The following is a 23,766-nucleotide window of genomic DNA, read 5'->3' on the forward strand; positions in this document are numbered from 1 at the left end:
TTTTTTTCGCCTGCTGAATCCTGATTGGTCGATTCAAATTTCATATGCACAAGCCCTATGCAAGGCAATCATTTTAGTAAAATCCAATATACCCTTTAACTCTAAAGGAAATCTTTCCCATCGTTCTCTCCAATGAAGATACCGGCCTATTAAAAGCCGCTGTGCTTTAAAGGAGACCAGTAACAAGATAGATGGTTTTTTGCATTTCGCATTTAACCATGCCATGAGATTTTGTCGAGTATCGCTTCTATTTCAAAATCATTATATTTAGCCAATGAAACGAATTGTAAACCCGCTATCGATCAATAAATCATAAAGGCTATTTTGGTGGTCTTTTTAATTTGTCAAACCTTAAGCATTTAAGAAATACTGAAAAACACTGAGTTTACACAGCTTGAGGCCTTTTGGCGGTCCCGAAAAGTTTTCGCACCCAGAAAGCCGTCGCAAAATCTCAAACCTTATGATTACTACATCTACGATCTCTTTGCTTTTAGACACAGATTAATTAAAAATGGCTTTGCAGACCCGAAAAAAGATTCCAGGACTTTCGAGAAACGGGCCGTCTGCAAATTATGGGAAAAATCATTTGAATTCTCCCAACTCACATTTTTGTTTTAATACTCTATTCTGATACTGGAGTAATAGGAACTAAGATGAGTCATCAAATTTTCCATGACTGATTTTCGTTTTCTTTTTCCTTATTTAGGTAAAGGACTCCAGGGAGGCTCCGCCCAGGTCAGCGGCTACCTAAGGACCTTTATTCTTGGTGTGCTTGGGAGCCTGGCCCTCACAGCATAAATGGAACTGCTCTGGCTTCTTGCTTAGCTGTTGCTAACTGCAATCTTTTGAATTCTTATTAATTGAAATAATATCTGTAAACTTGCCACAAGTTAAAGTCTTTACACGCTTAATTCGATGATTTATGAGCTGGATCTCAGTAACTCAATTAAAATCTGTTTTGATGTCACAAAAGACTTGTAAGGCCTACAAATTTCTGCAATACTTGTTAAGCTCAAACAGGAAAAACACTATTTATTTTTAAGACAAAACATCTACATATTGAATAAAAGACTTGTATATGACAAATTTCTCAAGTCTCTGTTTGGCTCATGAACGATATGGAAATATTTTATATTGCTATACTGTTTGTTTACAAATATTTTCATGGCTGTTTACAAATAATTTCATTGCATGAGTTTAGTTTCCGTGTTTTTAACCAAAGGAAACGTCTGTTTCAAACTAGCATTTGGTTTTTTAAAGTGTATTTATGCAATTAAAAGTCTCTCTTCGAAAGTTTGGGTCTGCAGATGTGTTTCGCACCAATCCGCAAAACGAAAAGTTGTGAGACTGTGGCGAGTTTCTAAAGCCAGTGTTGAGGTGCGTCGGCGTGCAAGTTGAACACTAAGTTGATTAAGCTACAGTGGTAAAGGTCGTAAAGTAACCATGGTAACATGTTTCTGAAGCCGACTTTTCGAGAGTTAGCCATTTGTCACAGGAAATCAGCCTCTTTTCCAGGCTCTCTCTCCTGTGTCTCACCAGTCGTTATAAGAGGCAGAGGAGAAAAAGCCTAGGAACTAGGTTAACCCTTTCAAGCCCAAAGGTACACCAAGAAAATGTCGTTTTTAAGCCTTAAGTCAGTTTTTTGGCTGCCATGACGCTAAATGGGCCTTAGTTTTACTGAAAAAACGATTTTTTTTCCCAAACGGATAGATTTCTCTAAGATTAGGTACAAAAATGTAGAATATTTCAATTTGGTGCATGCGCATAAGCCAAAATTTGGACTTTTCTGCGATTGCCTGCTCGAAACTTTTTTCTGACCTTTTTCCTTTCCTTTTTCTCGGGACTTTTACTCTCGCTACCTTTTGCGTTTCATATTCTTTCGGGCTGTCCTAAAAAGTTGGGTGTAAATTAAGAGCAAAGCCTGGAAATGGGACCTTGATCAATTATAGGTATAATGGGCCATTTTACCACCATTTTTGCACCAAAACTGATAACGTTGTTTTTATATTTGCTACGTCAAAATGCCATCTATTTCCAAAAGCGACTGTTGCGCAGGTAGATCTATCCTAGCTTTACCATCTGCTTATCAAGGATATCTGATGACATTTAAATTGATGACGTCACAAGTGGTACAAGGGGCACGACCATTAAGTGGCAATAGTTGAGGTCACACCACGCACTTTTGCCCGAGAGAAAACTGATTTACCTAGGGAAAATTTACCTGAGTCCACCCGAGCTAAATTTATCTTGGGTTTCATTTTCCCCAGGTGAAAAGGTCACACTGAAGGAAATCACATCTAGGTATTTACAAGGGATTGTGAAGTGGAAAGAATTTCGCTCGATGGTGATTGAACTACGCTCGACGTTGAAGGAATTTCGCTAACTGGTGGAGCGGTGCTTGGTCAAGTTGAATGAAGTGAAGTTGGCGGGGTGAATTGATTTTGTAGGAACATTCCACTAGGCCCTGAATCCTGTTATTTAGCCGATTGAAAAGAAAGCTATTATAGATCGGGTCCGGTTCGTCTCCATGAGTATACTGGTTTCTGAAACGAAATATTATAAGCCGATTAATAAAAGCTATAGCAAACAAGGAAACTAAATCTTGAGAAAACTCAGCCAAATGAAACGTGTACTGATTGCAAATGATTCAGACTTACACGCTCGATCTAAACCACGCCATCTTCCTCTGACCCACGCCGACACGCACGCGACAAAAGCGACAAAAGACTTGCACGTCGATCTTTTTCAAGTAAAACGTGACGCGATAAAATCAGATCTGTCATCAGCGCGTTTGCCGATAAGCATCTATTGGCTAACTACGCTGGGATTTCAGTTTACTCCTTCAAATCATGTAGGGTAACTGTCAAGGGAAATTCTATTGTTCTCTTGACATATTCAAGGTTGAATGGACAAAATTTTCTCTAGGAAATTTAACTGGGAAAAGTCGGTCACACTTCTAAACTTAACTTTCCTTAGGTAAAACTGTCAGCAAGTCAAGTTTACCTAGGGCAAAAGTGCGCAGTATGACCACAGCTAATATATGGCTACTTGGGCGTCAAAGGGTTAAAAGGGGCAGGATTACGTCACATGCTCAAGACTTTGAGCATATGTCGTATTCATTAAGATATATGCTCAACATTTTGGTCGCGGTTGAAAGGAATGACTCGAAAGGACCTCATTAAATATTCAAAACAATGACGTCAGACGATGCGTCCCAAAGAAGTAGTTTTTTTGAAGGAAGAAAACACCACTGATTTGATAACTAATTACAAAGGATGGTTAAAACTGATGAAGGTTGGTGGATTACAGAAGGACAAATTTGGAAATATTGGCCAGCTTTATTAAGATGCATCACCCATGACATAGCCCCTTTAAACTTAAGTGAACTTTAGTTCACCCCTCGTACGATGTAGGTCGGTAAACGTGTGTAACTGGTAACACACAATGAAAAAAGCCCTCAGTTATTTTTTGTCCTTGAAAAAGAAGCGTTTGTCAACATAAATAAATAACTTCACCGTAAAGATTAAGTCAAAAGGAATCGCTGTGTGGAGTATTAAAGCTACATTCCTTTCTAGGTACTAGAGTAAATTACATGGAAATGTATTATCTAAAAATCATAAAAATGAGGCAAGGCAGGCCGTGGTGATTTTTTTTCCATACAAATCTTGTAAATTTAAATAAGTCACACTTTACCATTTTAAACAAGTACCGAAATGTCTCAGTGTAGTGTATTATGTCACTTCTTTTTGATGTTACCCGGTGCGTGGTTGTAGAAACTTGCCCAGATAACAGATGTCAATGGCAGCCATTTTGCATAAGGTTCAAGAGATCCTTTATCACTTGAAGGCAGTCAAAATTTGTTTTTACTTCTTTTTTTTTTTTCTTTCTGTATAAAGATCTCAGAAAACACGGAGAGAAGAAGAAAAAGGGCCTCTGGGAAACTCAGGGCTGACATTACAAATGGAAAGGCGAGGGGAGAAAACCGGGTATATATTGAATTTTCACGGGATTCCTACAACGCTAGTCATTTTTAGGACAGGTATGTCTCTTTGTTAAAGGCCAAAACAAGTGGAAGGGCATCGCCCGACCGCTACATTTTGTCACAGAATACACGAAAAATGAATCCTGGAGTAAACAAAATTCTGCTTTTGGGTTACAGGTGGCTGGAATATCTCAAAGAATCGACCCAAGAATATTGGAAAGAATACAAGCTTTAGCCTGGGATGGTTTCCGTGATGTAAACGAGATGAAACGCCACATCCATGTGTATGTGAAGAATAGTCTATTTCCGGAAAGCGCGCCTCCCCCTAAGTCTAAAAAACGCTTCTGCCCTTGCAAGAGCACCATAAAAAATCACATGTGCAATGCAGTTATCAAACAGCGTTTGGCAAAGGTTGACCAGGCGAGCGTCATTGAAAAAATCAAAGTTTAGCGAGCTGAAAACGAGGGAGATTTTTTCGAATTTCGTCTCTCTGTTGACCCAGAATTCAAGGATGCCGCTGTGGACAGTGAAGGCAGTGTTGAAGAAGGCGAACTGGAAGACGACGATCTGGAGGAAATGAAAGTGGACGATAGCACCTTGAATAAAGGCCTGCTATTCGTCCACCGGACGAGCTGCCAACGACGTTTCCTTAACAGATACGGGAATGAGCTGTCCCTTTTAGGGAAATTTTCAACGATTAAAGTTTTGAAAATTTCTGTAAGATATGGTAGAATGCCCCTTTGATGGGAAATCGGGAGATAGTTTACGATAAACATAAATAAGGCTATGATCGCTGATGCCAATATGAGAGACAGCGGAGCAGACTACCCTGTCAACATAGTTCGTATAGATTAAGTCAATTAATGTTGATGAGGATTCAGTTATACGGGTCGGTTCAGTGATGTGTTGTTGGAGCCCATATAAATCAGATATTTCACATAAACGACGAGTATTCGTATCATAATGGGGAGAGGCCAAATTGCAGTTAAAATCGTCTACTAAGTAATATTCAAAGCCAAGGGAATCTAATTTACCGACAAGTGATTCATAATACGAAAATGACTCTATCGAGGAACAAGGAGGTCTGTACCAAGTGATTACAAAAAATGGCTTTGAATTGGGTTTACGAATTTCTAGACATAAATTTTCAAGGTTAACTACATTCAAATCAGAACGAACCACAAAATTAATCGAAGTTTCTAAGTAGAAGCACACACCTCCACCATTTCTATCTTTATCGCGACGAATTAATTCATAGCCTGGAATATGGAGCTCACAACTTTTGATAGATTCATCAAGTTTGATTTCGTTAAGTGAGAGAATATGAATAGAATAATCATCAAGAAGAATTCTAAGTTCATCAATATGCTTTGTAAGACTATTGATATTTAAACCGGCAATTTTAAAACCGCGTCCAGGCGGTAAAGAATAAGAGATATTTGAAAAAGTGGCCGTTGGGGAAGAGGTATGATTATTTTCATTAATTAAAACAGGATCCAACAAATTTGTTGAAACATTAGACTCGACATTCATGGAACTCGGGGATCAATTATTCCTTAAAAAATGTATAAAATTTCTTTGCAACAGTTCGTTACCTTCTTTATTTAAGTGGAGTCCGCCTTTGTTAAGTTCCTTTGAGGTAATGTTTGAGTGGCTTACGTGTTTCCAATCGTTTTGCTTACAAAATTGCTTCAGGCGTCGGTTAACAGCTTTGACTGCATCACCGTAGGCATCGTTCCTTGTTGTTAGATCAGATACGATTATCTCTGCCTCACACGCACCCTCAATTTCTCTGGCTAAGTTAACAATAGCATCCGCGACGTCATTCGGCGGAGAAGATCTCAAATGATTGGTGCCCACATGCAAACAAATTTGGTCGGGGGATCTTTCAATCGTAGGAATAATTTGTGATTTCATGTCATGAATGTTAGCTCCAGGGAATGGCTTGACAACTACTCGGTGACCCACGGCTTTAGCAACTTTTATACCATGAACATTCTTTATGAGCGAGTCTCCGACAACAACTGTTATCCGCTCGTCATTCTGTGCTGAAGCCTCACTGTCGGTAGGGTTAGGCTTGTTGTTCGTGGAGGTATATTTAGATTTCGTTCCAGTTGAGGACCTTCTTTGTTTCTTGTTAACACCAGTTTTAACAGTTTTCCAGTCATTAATGTTCTCCTGAGACTCTTGATCCTTAATTTCATCTTGAATTAATGACTTTGAACTAAGCAAATTTGCCGATGATGGCGTATTATCCGAAATGTTCTCTCGGCTTTGTTGGTACAGATCTTTGGAAATAATTGAAGCAACGAGTTTTAAGGAATCTCGCTCCTCTTTTATACGGTCGTAACGTTCGCTCATGGCGGCCATCTGTGTACGTAAATAGTCGTTTTCTTCTTTAAACCTTTTGAACGGCGACTCCAAACCTGCTTCAGCAGGACGATCATCCGAGCAGGACATTTTTTGTTTGATGTCACGTATCTCAGATTTTAGATCTTCAATAAGAGGACTGAGACGATGATAACATGGACAATTTCTAACCTCGGGTTGATCATCATTAGTCTTGACAGCCTCGATGTCTTTAGCAACGCTCTTGTTGGTAGGACTCGGGCGAGAGTCCTCGTTCAAAATCGCTGCCTTCAGTCTCTCAGACAAAGCGGCTTTATTCCCTGCTTTAGTTAAACCTCGCATGTCAAGTTCAGACTTGAGTTCTTTAAGGCTAAGGTTTTTAAGTTCTTTTCCTTTTAGGGCTGTTCGAAGTAGTTGTTCGTTGTTACTCGTCCCACCATTGCCAGATTCAACAAGATATTCGCAGGGATGAGTATCTTACACAAGAAAACTGCCGTCATTCGTTGGATTAGTACATAACATTGAAATATCCGGCAAAGAAGATGACTTTCGCAACGTATTCGAGGAAGAAAATGAACTTTCTTTCGGAGCACATGTCAAACGTCTCGCCGCCATTATGCTAAATTTTTACTGCAGTCAGATAATGAAATACTTGTGTCAGAAATGTAAAAAAGTTGGGGGTCACCAACTTCGTTTCAGAGATAAAGTGTGCGGAAAACTACCCTGATTTTGAAAAATTGGCGCACGTAATTCAGCATGGTCTACAGGGGCTTATAGTTAAAAATTTCGAAGGTGAGTCAACGGAGGCAAACGATCTTAGTCATATTTTGTAGAAGTGGGTCTGTTGCGTAAATAATTCGAAATGTTACCAAGGTTTTCACAAAACTTAACCGTTCAAGAGGCATTTGGAACCGTCGCACAGAGAAACGAAGAGCTAAAGAGAACGGAATTTGATGGTGCATTTTGCAAAAAATTCAAACTTCTAGTCAATAGATTTTCTTAATTTTTTCGCTAAACATCGAAAATCGGTGGGAAAATGATCCATCAAAAGAAACAAAGGCATCACCGAACTTTCAAGATAGTTAAATTCAGGCAAAGCTATAGCAATGGCCATCTGCCCTATCATTGTTCATTTTATTACTTAGCGCGCGCTCTCATGTATGATATGGCGTGAGAATTTGTGTGCGCAGTAAGGATGAACAGAAACAATTAGCGTGAACGTCCTTTTAAAAGTAAACATCTAAGCTTGGCAAAAGTCAAAGGCTCTAAGTAGAGTTTTGATTGTTCACAATAATCTTCACATTGCCGAAAAAAAAGGAACTTGCACTGAACTCAAAGAAAATATTGCAGCTAAATTAATACTGCACAGGTCAGCTTATATACGCACAGATCGTTCATGATGGCTCAATACGAATTAGGTAGGACCAGCGAGCGCTATGTGCACGTATACGTGAGTACGTATATGTACGTATATGCTAAGTGTACGTATATCGAGTTATGGATGCACGTGGGAAGTTTGGAGAGCACAAAAGAAGCGTAAGAGTTGCTCGAGGCGACAGCCGAGAGCAACTCTAGCTTCTTGAGTGCTCTCCAAACTTCCCAAGTGCATCCATAACTCGATATACGCACAGCTAAAAGCATGAACCAATTTTTTTATAACATGGCGACAACAGCTTAGGCGGTAATACATGTTTATTTGTGATTGACTGCAAAGTTCTCACAATGCACGGTGAAGAAAACCAAAGGCCATTAGGATCCTAACACGCCACAATCAGATGAGCAACGGTTGAGCGAAAACGCTTAACTTGGTTTCTAAAATTGGCGATGAAAAATTCGCTTCTTCGAATTAATTATAATGAAAATGTAGGCAGGCAAAGTCAAAAATACTGGATGAAAATGTAGACAAACAAAGTCAAAATACTCACGTTTAAGTAAACATCTTAGCTTGGGAAAAGTTAAAGGCTCGAAGTAGAATTTGGATTGTTCAGAATAATCTTCACATTGCGGAAACTTAAACAAAAGGAACTTCCACTAAAGTCGACGGAAATTTTGCAGGTAAATTGAAACTGCACATGACATCTTATCAGACGCACGGCCGTGCTTACGTAGAGATTTTGTTCCTGATGGCTCAATAGAAATTAGATAGGACTACCGCATGGTATGTTATAATTATTTATCTTTCATGAGACCTAAAACTGATCTTCATTGTGGTATTTACGATCGTAATTTTAGTGGGCTTCAAAATTTGTTTTTTTCTTTATTTATTACTATTTTTTTTATCTTCTGAGAGATCGTAGAAATATAATACTGTGTTTAACGTGGAACCATTTCACCACAAAGACAGCACCGCGACTCGTCTGATAAGTGTAGTTAAGGTGGCCGAACACAGTTTTCGCGCGCACTTTTGCCAATACGATTCAGCGCGCGCACAATGTCTGCAAAAAACAAACATGCCCTCGATTGAGCGATCATTTTATTTACTCAACATCCGCTCTCTGTGTTATTTTTCTCTATAATAGAACGCAGTGTATTGATAGTTCTAATCTTTTATTACAAAGATATGTTAGAAAAGGTAACAATGCAAGGAACCCAGCAGTTCTCAGCTTTTTCGTTGTTACCGAAAGAACTTAGTGAAATGCAGCGCATGAGTAGAAAGTCAAGAAATTACGATTGAATAGAAAATTGCTATCTCGGGAATATGCCTATTTCTCGAGAACCACTCATTAGAATTTCGCGAAATTTGGCACGAAAGTACTTTAGGAAATAAGTAACTGGAGTATCGAAAAAAACTGAACTTTAGCAAAGGAAATTCTAGATATTCCACTAAACCTTCAACAAGGGATAATTAAAGATCCCTCTGTTAAATTATTATCAAAATGTTGTTGACTTGTGAGTATCGTTACAAGTTTGCTGCATGCAAAATATAAAGAAAATCTAATGACTAGATTTTCTACACATACGTCAGCTTAACGATTAAAAAACCAAAGCTTGTGTTGTTTACTTGGTTGCTGCCATTTTTGGCGACCGTGGGAACAAGGCTTTTATAGAAAAAGGTGAATCAAACACAGGTATCAAAAACTGTGTTCAGCCACCTTAAGCCGTGTTCAGCGGAGTTGGCACTTGGTTGGGTTACAGGTACGCAATACCCAGTGTTGCAATGATTTCTTTTCTTTTTTTTATCTTTTTTTTTTTCTTCCCCATCCAAGGTGATATCAGTCACTGCAGAACTCAGAACTCTGCCTAAAGTCTTTTCTTCTTATTTTCATCTTTTAATTTTCATATTTATTTATTCGAATTTGTCCATATTTATTCAAAGTATCTTATAAATTATAGGGAAACAGATCGTTCGAATTCTTCTCAATTCCCCTGTTCGTTTCTCGCCACAATAATTTTCTTCCGCACCCAACTGGACTTCGCAATAACTCCGATCAGCCGCGGCCATCCTAAAGGAGCTCAATGTTCAATCAACGCTACTAAACTAAACTTTAACGGTCGCCTGGATCACGCCAGCAACTAACGGCAACCCCAACTAACAACGGCAACCAATAAACAATGTCCTAAAATAGATTTTTTAACGACCAAACAACGGCAGCTACCACATAAATTAAAGTGTTTCGTAGCAACCAGCACGTCACTACAAGTAAAAATATCTCGTCGTGTAGCTTAACTACAGCACCACACAACAGCCGTTCGCAGGACAACTATCTATACCAGAACAAAACGATCTGACCTGCACTTCAGCTGACTTTGGTCGTGCTTCGATCCCACTTCTGACACCAAATGCAACGCGCGCGAGCGACAACAACTTCCAATCAAAGAGTCCAACAGCCAACGGTTTAATTACTCGACATCCTCACGTTCAGCTTGCTTGTACACGGCAAGTCTACTCACACACACCGGCTACTACATAACGTGATTCTCTTATATGTCCTGTATTACGAGTACATTGCGCACTCTGTACTCGCCATATAACCGTCTCTTAGCCTTACAACTTGTGCGGACATACATTCAAATATAACCGCTATACATCTTAGCACGCGCACTTTAGTTCGTGCAACCACTATATCAATTTCATTACAGTATATTAAAATTTTATCTCCATGTGATAATCACAAAAGTTCCTATTTCTCACAGTCATTTTTATTCCAAGTATGTCCAAGGTGCGGGGCAGGGGCATTTGATAAACTGAAAATTTAAATGTCAAATGCATAGGGGAGGGGGGAGGGTTGGGGGGTGGGGGTGTCTGGGAGAGATTTTGAAGTGTTAAATTTATTGGAATATATCTACGTACATGTAATGCCAATACCGTTCAGTCAGATTTTTCTAAGCGGTACTGCTTAACGTTTTGCAGCGTCTTTGCTTCTGCTACATCTCCATTTTCTACCACTGTTTACTGCCAATGCTGGTACATTAACACATGCGGGATGATACCATGCTTTGCATTTGAAGCTGCCCTGGACATATTCACCTTTATCATATGGCAGTCTACATACGCAGTAAATAACAACAGCAGATTTGTTGCAGCTCAAATGAAAAGGTACCCTTCGTGTTGTTCTGGGAAATGGCACCATCGCTCCATTTTCTAGGCAGTTAACATAGTGTTGCCGCATAGATCCTTGATCATACCTTAGATGGGCAGGGTCCAAACCATGATCAGTTGCAAAGGCCAGTGAAAATAAGCCACAGTCATTGGCACCCACTTGTCTCTGGACCTTGTCTTTAATGAAATTGACTGTAGAAATGGGATACATCAGCATACGACAAGCGTGTCCTACTGGAATTAAATTGGGCTTTTGATACATGCTACCAAAGATTTTGACTGTTCCAGTGCCAGGTGTTGTTGCAATTGTACTAAGGCACACCAAGTGAGACACTGTGTTCAGAATCTGTACGAACTCTGATGTTGAAGGCACAACAACTGAACCTCTTATTGCTGGTTCATAACGGCCATCTACGTAAGGACAATCTCTCTTTAGAAGCAGTGCCCTACATGGATTTCTGAATCAGCAAGCCAGTAGTTCTCTTTTACGATGCTTGCTTTGCTTTCAGGGTAGAGAACAAGTTTATAATCAGGATCATCAGGACAGCAGTTTTTAATTTTGACCCATGAACGAGGATCAGGAGAATTATCGTCTATAATAATAGGACTGGTTGTGCTGGAAGGGACAGAGCTTGGAGCAGCTGGTGGTACTGAAGTGGGCGTTGCTGGTGCTACTGTAGTAGGAGTAGTTGGTGGTACTGCAGTAAGAGTAGCTGGTGCTACTGCAGTGGGAGTAGCTGGTGCTACTGCAGTGGGAGTAGCTGGTGGTGCTGAAGTGGGAGTAGCGGTTGGTGCTGCGGTGGGAGTAGCTGGTGGTACTGCAGTGGGAGTAACTGGTGGTACTGAAGTGGGAGTAGCTGGTGGTACTGCAGTGGGAGCAGCTCGTGGTACTACAGTGGGAGTAGCTGGTGGTACTGAAGTGGGAGTAGCTGGTGGTACTGCAGTGCGAGTGGCTGGTAATACTGCAGTGCAGTGGGTGTCGGGGTCTCCTGTAGGTTGGCTCTGCGGTTTTGGAGCAGCTTGAACGCCAGGGTTAACATTAGGTTTAGTACATGTAGTGGATTCAGCTTCCAGTACCCCAGTGGGAGTAGTTGAATTTGGTACAGGGTTAGGATCAGATGTAACTGGATCAGCTTTGTAATCTAAATCCATTGATACAGTTTCACTTTCAATAACACATTTACTCACACCCTTTTTGCCACGCTTAGGGACGGGTTGTCCTGCTGTCGCATCAACATTAACTTTAAACTTTCTTTTCATTATCTCGGCCCTTTCACCATGCCGTCCAGATAACGGGTTTCGGCTTTTCGCTGTTGGGATCTCCTTAAAGCTACTTGAACTTCCTGACTTGGAAGTATACTTGGAAGTATACTCGACTCGGATGTACTTGACTTGGATGTACTTGACTTGGAAGTACCCTTAGTTGGCGGCTTTTCTAAGACCAGGCCTTCTTCCTTCTGGGCAGCATTACTCAAGATATTAATACAATCATGTACAAGGCTGCACAATTCCTTCAAGCTTTCAGTGTCATCCACACTGATGTGAGTTAATGATATGACTTCTTTTGTGGGTTCTTTGCACTTTGTGTTCCACGTTTTACGTGATTTCAGTTTATCGGGAAGTTTTGAAGGCTCTTCATCGAAAGTCACATTTGAGCCATGAACCTTGTTTTCCGGTATCGCATCTTCCGTTTCCTCTCCCTCATCAATTTTAGCAATTGGCTCTTTACGAAACACGACAACATGTTCCAAAGTTAACAAAGGAGATTCTCTGCAATGCGCAGGGAATTTGTCAAATCTCCAACCTTTGAAATACCTAAACACAGCTGAGAAAAGCTTTCAAGGAAGGCGGTGCTTCTCCCAATCAACGCATTCACAATGTGGCATTCTTTCATCGTCACCAAACGACAAGCAATACCAGCAACCCTGGGTGTTGGGATCCAAGCTTTTAACTTTAAATGTGCCTCGTTCTTCATCTCTCACTTGAATGCATTCTTGCCCTATCTCGACAGCTGAAGACAGCCTATCCAAGTAGTTATTGATAAGCGAGGGAGGACGGTCGTGGAGATAATGAGGCACATCAGCATTTTACTGGTGGTACTGACTGGAAGTCTAACATTGTTTTCGACATATCTGTTGCGAGTAAAACTACAGAAACGATTTTTTTTCTGAAACTCGAGGTAAATTTATTTAACCAAGCCGACACATAAATGAGTAATCATTAACTAATTGATAATCAATCAATCCTTAAATCAATGACAGGTCACTGGCTAATCAATTTATTATTCGTTTCTATCAGTTATTACTGATGCCACTTGTACTAATGTTTTTGATATATGCGCCTAAAAGGTGAAAACTGCTGGAGGTGATTACCCTCAGACCGTTGCTGAACAGAACTTCTTTTTCAAAGCTCTTGTACGGCCCGCCAATGGTTAAAACGCTAATTTCCCATTACTTGTTTTTTGTTACCGTGGAGGGAAAATAAGAGGTGGTTTGACCTCTGGAATGACCCAGTGAACAAAACAGAAGAGGCAATTTCGAAAAAAAAAAATTGTGGGCCGGGATTCTTACTTACAGGCGTACGGACACAAGCAACTTAAACGACGTGATATTACAGACTGATATTATGACTTTTAACTAGTGTATTGCCTGTCGCAGCTTTCTGGGAGAAACTCCTATATCAGAATGCTTAGCATGGTACTCAAGGAAGAGTTCTGTCTTCCCAACAAATCAGTCTGATTTAAAACCCAAGTTTTGGCGTTCGGAGCCATTGTTGGTGTTGACATTGAGAAGTATTCTGTCTTTGCGGTATGCCCAAACCCAGCGCTGAAAAACAGAAACAAAAAGAATGAGTATAAACCTGGTGTAGTTTTGTTGTAGCGGATTACGCGTAGAATGTGATGAGAAACAAAACGCCACAGGCATGTAGTTCTTATTTTAGCGCATGCCTTACTAGGTAGTCCAGTTTATAGGAACCAGTTTGAACCCAGGAGTATCAGTAGTTCATCTAGGGTGATCATCCAGATGATGGTTTGTCTGGAAAGGAACTGTTATCATCTTCAGAGTCAAGTGAGTCGCTTGACTCTGAAAAAGACTTCCGCTTAGTATGTCGAGACATAAGTCACCAACGACAGTTCTTTTCAGAACTAACATTACCCGGTAGTCATACATATCACTTTGAATAAATTCCGTTTTCCGACTTGTCTTGAATCTGGAAAATGTTGAAGAGATATACCCTTAAAAATGAAACAATGAATTCAGGTCGCCAGAGGTAAACTTACACTAACAAACAGTGGGGAAAAATTGTATTGTACAACGGACAATGGAGTTAAATGGGCCTCGTATTGTCTCAGCCTAGTTTTTTCAAACCTTTTTCTAAAGAGAGACTGTCCCCAAAGTTCTTCGTCGTCTTTACGTAGCTGCACCTTCTCCTCGACCACCTCAACTGTGCTTGCACGGGCAATCCTTCTCATTGCAGCTAGGGCTTTCGTCTTTAAATGGCTCATTCCGTTGCTGATTTTTGACAGGCAACGCTCCTACGCTTGCTTTCTATGAAAGTCACATATGTAGACCAGACATTCTAATAAAAGAGAATTAGTTTTATTGTGAAATATAAGGCAGTCTCGATCAACACGTCGATCTACACATTATTGCAATTGCGGGCATGCGCTGAACTGTTTTTCTTCTGTATGCGCTGTTCCTAAGCTATTTTATGACCAGGGATGTTCCTAAAGTATATTTCAACAAACAACAAGAACAAAACAAACAAACAAACAAACAAACAAAAGAAACCTCACGATATTACCAATTTCCACTCATTTCAAAGGTACCTGGGAAAAAGATCTTCCACTTCCGAAATCTCTTCTTCAGCATAATCAACCATGAAGTGTTTTGGAGCCCAATCAGGATTCCACTTCTTAATGACAGACAAAGCCTCTTTAACAGCATCAGTGGTCTCCCATTGTGTTACAAACGAAACTACGACTTTGTATTCCATATTCGTATTTACAACGGGGAAATAGAAGGGCAGAGAATATTTCGTTGTACTATAGATGTCACCTAAAAGGGACAGCTCATTCCGGTATCTGTTAAGGAAACGTCGTTGGCAGCTCGTCCGGTGGACGAATAGCAGGCCTTTATTCAAGGTGCTATCGTCCACTTTCATTTTCTCCAGATCGTCGTCTTCCAGTTCGCCTTCTTCAACACTGCTTTCACTGTCCACAGCGGCATCCTTGAATTCTGGGTCAACAGAGAGACGAAATTCGAAAAAAGCTCCCTCGTTTTCAGCTCGCTAAACTTTGATTTTTTCAATGACGCTCGCCTGGTCAACCTTTGCCAAACGCTGTTTGATAACTGCATTGCACATGTGATTTTTTATGGTGCTCTTGCAAGGGCAGTAGCGTTTTTTAGACTTAGGGGAAGGCGCGCTTTCCGGAAATACAAGGGGTGAACTAAAGTTCACTTATGTCTTTACAAATTTGGAGATCGAAATTTCTTGCGCGGTGTAAGAAACAAGTCACATGTTTATAATGATAACAATTGAGCCGCGATCGGCTCAATTGTTATCTCACAAGAACGTTTCGAGCTTGACCTTTGCTTACCTGGCTGGCCGACCCTTTCCAAAAACGATCGACATCTTTGTATGTGAGATGAACGTTTTAAGGCGCGATTCTCACCAAAACTTTCTTCGCAAAACACCGCGTTCTCTCCCGAAGAGCGAGCAATCTCGCGTTTCTCGTCCCAGTCTCCATTGTCTACGCATGGAACGCCTGGGACCATGACCCCCTTTTTGGCGACCAAAACGTTTGCACGTTATGACTCGGGCTCTCCTACGGAAGCCCGAGTAACAAGTAAGGAAAGGAGCTCGGTGGAAGCCGTTCTAAGGATTTCGCATTTCGTACTCTTTTTATAGATAGAAAAATGTTATGGCCAGACTTAAAGCTAATGAGGCAAAAATTTATATAAATCACATTGTTAGTTCTACGAGGAAACGACCATATAACTGTTCCTCAAGCTTACTCAGGCTACGAAAAAAACGTCGCCACGTTTAAATGTACGTGCGCTTTGAACTCCGCGCGCTCTCAACTTTTTAACGGTTTGAACGACAGGCATGAAATTTCCTTAACTGAGTCTGTTTTCTAAATGTAATATGTATTTATTCTAATTAAATGCACGTGCGCTTGGAGTTGAAACGTTTTTCTTCTTTGCATAAGACTTAACATATTGTAAAATGGGTGGAAGTTTTTTTTAACTGAAGGATTTCACACTAGAAAAAATGTTAACAATACTTACGATATGACATTCGATGTGACAACACCTTGCGGTGAAGAACGCAGATAAATAAACCGATAACCAGGCAAATTAGGAACTGTCTTGCCATAAGTCCCATTTTCAGCTAACCTCTTTCGTTCTTCAGCGAGATTTATTGAGCGAGCTTTTTTTAAGCGTGCTGCCGCACCAAATCAGCTGCGCAATTAATTTGCACACGTCAGAATAAATTACTTACGCCATGGTGATGAATTAACGCTTATGAGCCCGCGTCAAGCGGTTAATCTATAGTTTCCAAGCCTCCCCATCCAACCCATTGACAAAGAGGCACGAAGAGGGAGAGCTAGAGAGGCGAAAAATTAAGTTAAAGCCCACTGGTATTGTTAAGAAATATTGTTAAACGCAACGGTTAGGAATTACATAAGGATATGCGAGACCGTAGAAAACATCCATGAAGTGATCAGTGATCCTTGTAAGAGAAAATACTAAAACTAGAGTATCTCTTCCTGTCCAATCATCAAAGCTAGTAGTGGACGCCTGGCCAAGTAATCAAATCTCTGTATTGCGGGTTCTCATTTTCTTTCCTGTTCTTATGCCTTTTTATTTTCCCTGCAAACATAAGCGATTTCCTCCCCTTACATATACTTTCTGACGGCCTGTTCGTCCTCGCATTAGCCCATTCATTGCCCCATGCGAAACGTTTGAGCGTTCCGTCGATATAAGATTTTGTAATAAAGAATTGTTTCATGCTTATCGTGTGTATATCAAGTTCTGGATGCGCGGGGGAAGCTTGGAGAGCACGAAAGAAGCGTAAGAGTTGCTCGCGGCGACAGCCGAGAGCAACTCTAGCTTCTTGAGTGCCCTCCAAACTTCCTAAGTGCATCCATAACTCGAAATACGAACAGCTAAAACCATGAAACAATTCTTTTATAACATGACGACAACAACTTGGGCGCTAAAACAAGTTTATTTGTGATTGACTACGAAGTTCTCACAATACACGGTAAAGGAAAACAAGGCCATTAGGATCCTAACACGCCACAATCAGTTGAGCGGCGGTTGAACGAAAACGCTTAACTTGGTTTTTAAGATGTCGTTAATTATAATGAAAACTTTAGGCGAACAAAGTCAAAAATTTTCAATAAAAATGTAGACAAACGAAGTCAAAATGCTCAAGTTTAAGGACGTTCGTACAAAAATTTTCCAGTCGATAGATTTTCTTTCTTTCTTTCTTTCTTTATTTATTTATGTATTTAACATTTCTTTATACAAGGTTAAAAATCATCAGGTAATACTAATATTTAAAAATTAATACTAATAAACTACTAATAAACAGTCCATGCTAAATACTAATTAATAAAAATTGAAATAGTAAATCCTAATTTAAATATTAAACTAATCCTGTTTTCCATGAATGCCGTGTCTAACTTTGCTTTTAAATTGATTAAAGGTTTTTATCATCCTGAGATTGCAGGGTAGGCTGTTCCAGAGAGTTGCACCACTGAAACTAAAGCTATTTTTCATATAGTTAGCTCGTGGATGAGGTACAACCAGTTTGTTTTCGGAATCCCTTAAAGAATAGCGCATTCCACTACGTTTTAGAAATTTAGACGATAGGTATTCAGGAACCAAGCCATTTAAAGATTTATATACCATTAAGGCTTTCTGAATTTGACGCTGGGTACACAAATCTTTCCAACCCAGTTGTCGTATTAGACCTTTGGCATCAGTATCATAACTAGAGGAAGTTAACACGCGAGCGGCGCGGTTCTGAAGCTTTTGTAGCCTGTCCGACAACGTTTTACCGCAATTACCCCAGACAAGATCGTAGTAGTCAAAATGAGGTTGAATTAGAGCACTGTATATATAAAGCAGTGTAGCTGGTGGGACAAAAGGCCTAACTCGTTTTATGGCACCAATCCCAGGTGCAATCTTTTTAGACAATTTATCAATATGGGTTTGCCAAGTTAGGTTTTCGTCGATCAACACACCGAGCGATTTGACTGAGGAGACACGATTTATTGGAACATTATTAATTGAGAGCTCAAGTGTATCTGGAAGGGTACTCAATCTTTGTCTGGAACCAATTAACATAAATTCAGTTTTAGTCGCGTTTAAAGTAAGTTTGTTAGAAGTAAGCCATTTGTTTAAATTACTTAGATCGTGATTTAGATTAGACTGTATAGAGCTCAGATCAGCTCCCGCATATGTGATGTGGGTGTCATCAGCATACATCCTAGGCTGACATGATGATAAGCAGTTGGGCAAGTCGTTAAAGTAAATAAGAAATAATAGAGGACCTAGGATTGTTCCTTGAGGTACCCCACATTTTAGCGAACAGGTTTGAGAAAGAGAATCATTAACAAGACATCGTTGTGTACGGCTAGTTAAATATGAGTTGAACCAGTCAAGAGCTATTCCTTGAACTCCGTAAAGGTTCATTTTAGTTAAAAGAATTTCATGATCAACAATGTCGAACGCTTTTTTTAAATCGAGAAAAACTACAGCATTAACATTTCCGCGATCGATATTAGACGCCCAACTATCGGTAGCTTCTAATAGAGCAGTAATAGTTGAATGCAATGAGCGAAAGCCCGACTGTTGTTTAGAAATTACGTCCTCTTTAGTTAGAAGGCTATATAGCTGGTCATACACGATCCTCTCGAATGCCTTAGCAATTACTGGAGTGACTGAAACTGGCCAATAATTATTTAGATCAGATCGCTCACCCTGCTTAAACAACGGAGTAACTCTAGCACATTTCCAATCGTCAGGAAATATACCAGAAGTCAAAGACTAGTTAAAGAGGTCAGATAAAGAGACCGAAATAAGATCAGCACATTCACGGATTAATCTAGCAGAAATGTTATCAAGACCTGTTGCTTTAGATCTAGATAATTTGTTTAGATGAGAAAAAACAATATTACTGCTAGTTGGACAGAAATGGAATGTTTTATTGTTACAAGTGATAAAATTAGTGTAACTCGAATCATCATTTTGACCTATTGGAGGTATTTCGTTGGCAAGTCTGGGCCCGATTGCCGAAAAATGGTCATTAAAAGTATCTGAAATTTCACTAGAATTATTGATTACAACGTCATTTACTTTCAGTTCTTTCACAGTCTCGTTGCTTTTACGGCGAGATGTAAGTTCATTAATTGTTTGCCAAGTTTTCTTAGAGTTGCTCTCAAATTGCATAAAAGCTTTCGAAAAATAAGATGCCTTAGCAGTTTTGATCCTATTATTTAGTGAGTTTCGCAGCTTTTTATACTTTGCCCAATCGCATGGATCATTTGACTTAACAGCTTTTCTCTTGGCAGCGTCACGATCGCGCATACCTTTCTTCAAGTCTGAGTTGATCCAGGGTGCCTTATGTGATCTTATAAGTTTAGTTCTAAATGGAGCATGAATGTTGACAATGCTCAGGAATTTTGCTTTCCAGTCAGCACACGAAATATTTGGATCATCAGAATTACAGCTCCAGTCTTGTTGAAAGATATCGTTGCGAAATTTTCCACGATTAAAGTTTTGAAAATTTCTGTAAGATATGGTAGAATGCCCCTTTGATGGGAAATCGGGAGATAGTTTGCGATAAACATAAATAAGGCTATGATCGCTGATGCCAATATGAGAGACACCGGAGCAGACTACCCTGTCAACATAGTTCGTATAGATTAAGTCAATTAATGTTGATGAGGATTCAGTTATACGGGTCGGTTCAGTGATGAGTTGTTGGAGCCCATATAAATCAGATATTTCACATAAACGACGAGTATTCGTATCATAATGGTGAGAGGCCAAATTGCAGTTAAAATCGCCTACTAAGTAATATTCAAAGCCAAGGGAATCTAATTTACCGACAAGTGATTCATAATACGAAAATGACTCTATCGAGGAACAAGGAGGTCTGTACCAAGTGATTACAAAAAAAGGCTTTGAAATGGGTTTACGAATTTCTAGACATAAATTTTCAAGGTTAACTACATTCAAATCAGAACGAACCACAAAATTAATCGAAGTTTCTAAGTAGAAGCACACACCTCCACCATTTCTATCTCTATCACGACAAATTAATTCATAGCCTGGAATATGGAGCTCACAACTTTTGATAGATTCGTCAAGTTTGGTTTCGTTAAGTGAGAGAATATGAATAGAATAATCATCAAGAAGAATTCTAAGTTCATCAATATGCTTTGTAAGACTATTGATATTTAAACCGGCAATTTTAAAACCGCGTCCAGGCGGTAGAGAATAAGAGATATTTGAAAAAGTGGCCGTTGGGGAAGAGGTATGATTATTTTCATTAATTAAAACAGGATCCAACAAATTTGTTGAAACATTAGACTCGACATTCATGGAACTCGGGGATCAATTATTCCTTAAAAAATTTATAAAATTTCTTTGCAACAGCTCGTTACCTTCTTTATTTAAGTGGAGTCCGCCTTTGTTAAGTTCCTTTGAGGTAATGTTTGAGTGGCTTACGAGTTTCCAATCGTTTGCTTACAAAATTGCTTCAGGCGTCGGTTAACAGCTTTGACTGCATCACCGTAGGCATCGTTCCTTGTTGTTAGTTCAGATACGATTATCTCTGCCTCACACGCACCCTCAATTTCTCTGGCTAAGTTACAATAGCATCCGCGACGTCATTCGGCGGAGAAGATCTCAAATGATTGGTGCCCACATGTAAACAAATTTGGTCGGGGGATCTTTCAATCGTAGGAATAATGTGTGATTTCATGTCATGAATGTTAGCTCCAGGGAATGGCTTGACAACTACTCGGTGACCCACGGCTTTAGCAACTTTTATACCATGAACATTCTTTATGAGGGAGTCTCCGACAACGACTGTTATCCGCTCGTCATTCTGTGCTGAAGCCTCACTGTCGGTAGGGTTAGGCTTGTTGTTCGTGGAGGTATATTTAGATTTCGTTCCAGTTGAAGACCTTCTTTGTTTCTTGTTAACACCAGTTTTAACAGTTTTCCAGTCATTAGAGTTCTCTTGAGACTCTTGATCCTTAATTTCATCTTGAATTAATGACTTTGAACTATGCAAATTTGCCGATGATGGCGTAGTATCTGAAATGTTCTCTCGGCTTTGTTGGTACAGATCTTTCGAAATAATTGAAACAACGAATCTCGCTCCTCTTTTATACGGTCGTAACGTTCGCTCATGGCGGCCATCTGTGCACGTAAATAGTCGTTTTCTTTTTTAAACCTTTTGATCGACGACTCCAAACCTGCTTCAGTAGGACGATCATCCGAGCAGGACATTTTTTGTTTGATGCCACGTATCTCAGATTTTAGATCTTCAATAAGGGGACTGAGACGATGATAACATGGACAATTTCTAACCTCGGGTTGATCATCATTAGTCTTGACAGCCTCGATGTCTTTAGCAACGCTCTTGTTGGTAGGACTCGGGCGAGAGTCTTCGTTCAAAATTGCTGACTTCAGTCTCTCAGACAAAGCGGCTTTATTCCCTGCTTTAGTTAAACCTCGCATGTCAAGTTCAGACTTGAGGTCTTTAAGGCTAAGGTTTTTAAGTTCTTTTCCTTTTAGGGCTGTTCGAAGTAGTTGTTCGTTGTTACTCGTCCCACCATTGCCAGATTCAACAAGATATTCGCAGGGATGAGTATCTTTCACAAGAAAACTGCCGTCATTCGTTGGATTAGTACATAACATTGAAATATCCGGCAAAGAAGATGACTTTCGCAACGTATTCGAGGAAGAAAATGAACTTTCTTTCGGAGCACATGTCAAACGTCTTGCCGCCATTATGCTAAATTTTTACTGCAGTCAGATAACGAAATACTTGTGTCAGAAATGTAAAAAAGTTAGGGGTCACCAACTTCGTTTCAGAGATAAATTGTGTGGAAAACTACCCTGATTTTGAAAAATTGGCGCACGTAATTCAGCATGGTCTACAGGGGTTTATAGTTAAAACTTTCGAAGGTGAGTCAACGGAGGCAAACGATCTTAGTCATATTTCGTAGAAGTGGGTCTGTTGCGTAAATAATTCGAAATGTTACCAAGGTTTTCACAAAACTTAACCGTTCAAGAGGCATTTGGAACCGTCGCACAGATAAACGAAGAGCTAAAGAGAACGGAATTTGATGGTGCATTTTGCAAAAAATTCAAACTTCTAGTCAATAGATTTTCTTAATTTTTTCGCTAAACATGGAAAATCGGTGGAAAAATGATCCATCAAAAGAAACAAAGGCGTCACCGAACTTTCAAGATAGTTAAATTCAGGCAAAGCTATAGCAATGGCCATCTGCCCTATCATTGTTCATTTTATTACTTAGCGCGCGCTCTCATGCATGATATGGCGTGAGAATTTGTGTGCGCAGTAAGGATGAACAGAAACAATTAGCGTGAACGTCCTTTTAAAAGTAAACATCTAAGCTTGGCAAAAGTCAAAGGCTCTAAGTAGAGTTTTGATTGTTCACAATAATCTTCACATTGCCGAAAAAAAAGGAACTTGCACTGAACTCAAAGAAAATATTGCAGCTAAATTAATACTGCACAGGTCAGCTTATATACGCACAGATCGTTCATGATGGCTCAATAGGAATTAGGTAGGACCAGCGACCGCTATGTGCACGTATATGTAAGTACGTATATGTACGTATATATGTACGTATATGTACGTATATGCTAAGTGTACGTATATCGAGATATGGATGCACGTGGGAAGTTTGGAGAGCACAAAAGAAGCGTAAGAGTTGCTCGAGGCGACAGCCGAGAGTAACTCTAGCTTCTTGAGTGCTCTCCAAACTTCCCAAGTGCATCCATAACTCGATATACGCACAGCTAAAAGCATGAACCAATTTTTTTATAACATGGCGACAACAGCTTAGGCGGTAATACATGTTTATTTGTGATTGACTGCAAAGTTCTCACAATGCACGGTGAAGAAAAACAAAGGCCATTAGGATCCTAACACGCCACAATCAGATGAGCAACGGTTGAGCGAAAACGCTTAACTTGGTTTCTAAAATTGGCGATGAAAAATTCGCTTCTTCGAATTAATTATAATAAAAATGTAGGCAGATAAAGTCAAAAATACTGGATGAAAATGTAGACAAACAAAGTCAAAATACTCACGTTTAAGTAAACATCTTAACTTGGCAAAAGTTAAAGGCTCGAAGTAGAGTTTGGATTGTTCAGAATAATCTTCACATTGCGGAAACTTAAACAAAAGGAACTTGCACTAAAGTCGACGGAAATTTTGCAGGTAAATTGAAACTGCACATAACATCTTATCAGACGTACGGCCGTGCTTACGTAGAGATTTTGTTCCTGATGGCTCAATAGCAATTAGATAGGACTACCGCACGGTATGTTATAATTATTTATCTTTCATGAGACCTAAAACTGATCTTCATTGTGGTATTTACGATCGTAATTTTAGTGGGCTTCAAAATTTGTTTTTTTCTTTATTTCTTTCTTTATTTTTTTTATCTTCTGAGAGATCGTAGAATTATAATACTGTGTTTAACGTGGAACCATTTCACCACAAAGACAGCACCGCGACTCGTCTGATAAGTGTAGTTAAGGTGGCCGAACACAGTTTTCGCGCGCACTTTTGCCAATACGATTCAGCGCGCGCACAATGTCTGCAAAAA

The 23,766-nt window shown here is 39.7% G+C and overlaps 2 protein-coding genes and 3 pseudogenes across 2 annotated transcripts in view; 1 reads left to right on the forward strand and 4 right to left on the reverse strand.

Annotated features, from left to right (window-relative positions):
• The window catches only part of LOC149096196 (uncharacterized), a 9,984-nt gene extending 8,691 nt beyond the window's left edge, over nucleotides 1-1,293 (forward strand). The window contains exon 10 of the mRNA XM_089280879.1: nucleotides 707-1,293. Within this exon, the coding sequence (XP_089137005.1) occupies nucleotides 707-798 (92 nt within the window). The 3' untranslated portion in view covers nucleotides 799-1,293. The remainder of the gene's footprint in view (nucleotides 1-706) is intronic.
• Nucleotides 1,294-5,440: 4,147 nt separating this feature from the next.
• LOC149096197 (uncharacterized) lies at nucleotides 5,441-6,946 on the reverse strand (annotated as a pseudogene).
• Nucleotides 6,947-10,555: 3,609 nt separating this feature from the next.
• On the reverse strand, nucleotides 10,556-12,154 carry LOC149096198 (uncharacterized; annotated as a pseudogene).
• Nucleotides 12,155-18,934: 6,780 nt separating this feature from the next.
• On the reverse strand, nucleotides 18,935-20,494 carry LOC149096199 (uncharacterized). Its single transcript, XM_089280880.1, has one exon. The coding sequence runs from the start codon at nucleotides 20,492-20,494 to the stop codon at nucleotides 18,935-18,937; it is 1,560 nt and encodes a 519-aa protein (XP_089137006.1).
• Nucleotides 20,495-20,506: 12 nt separating this feature from the next.
• Nucleotides 20,507-21,951, reverse strand: LOC149096200 (uncharacterized; annotated as a pseudogene).
• Nucleotides 21,952-23,766: the final 1,815 nt, after the last annotated feature.

The sequence above is a fragment of the Orbicella faveolata genome, unplaced genomic scaffold, assembly GCF_042242905.1.
Source record: "Orbicella faveolata isolate gen_17 unplaced genomic scaffold, um_ofav_v1 contig_48, whole genome shotgun sequence".
NCBI lineage: Eukaryota > Metazoa > Cnidaria > Anthozoa > Scleractinia > Merulinidae > Orbicella > Orbicella faveolata.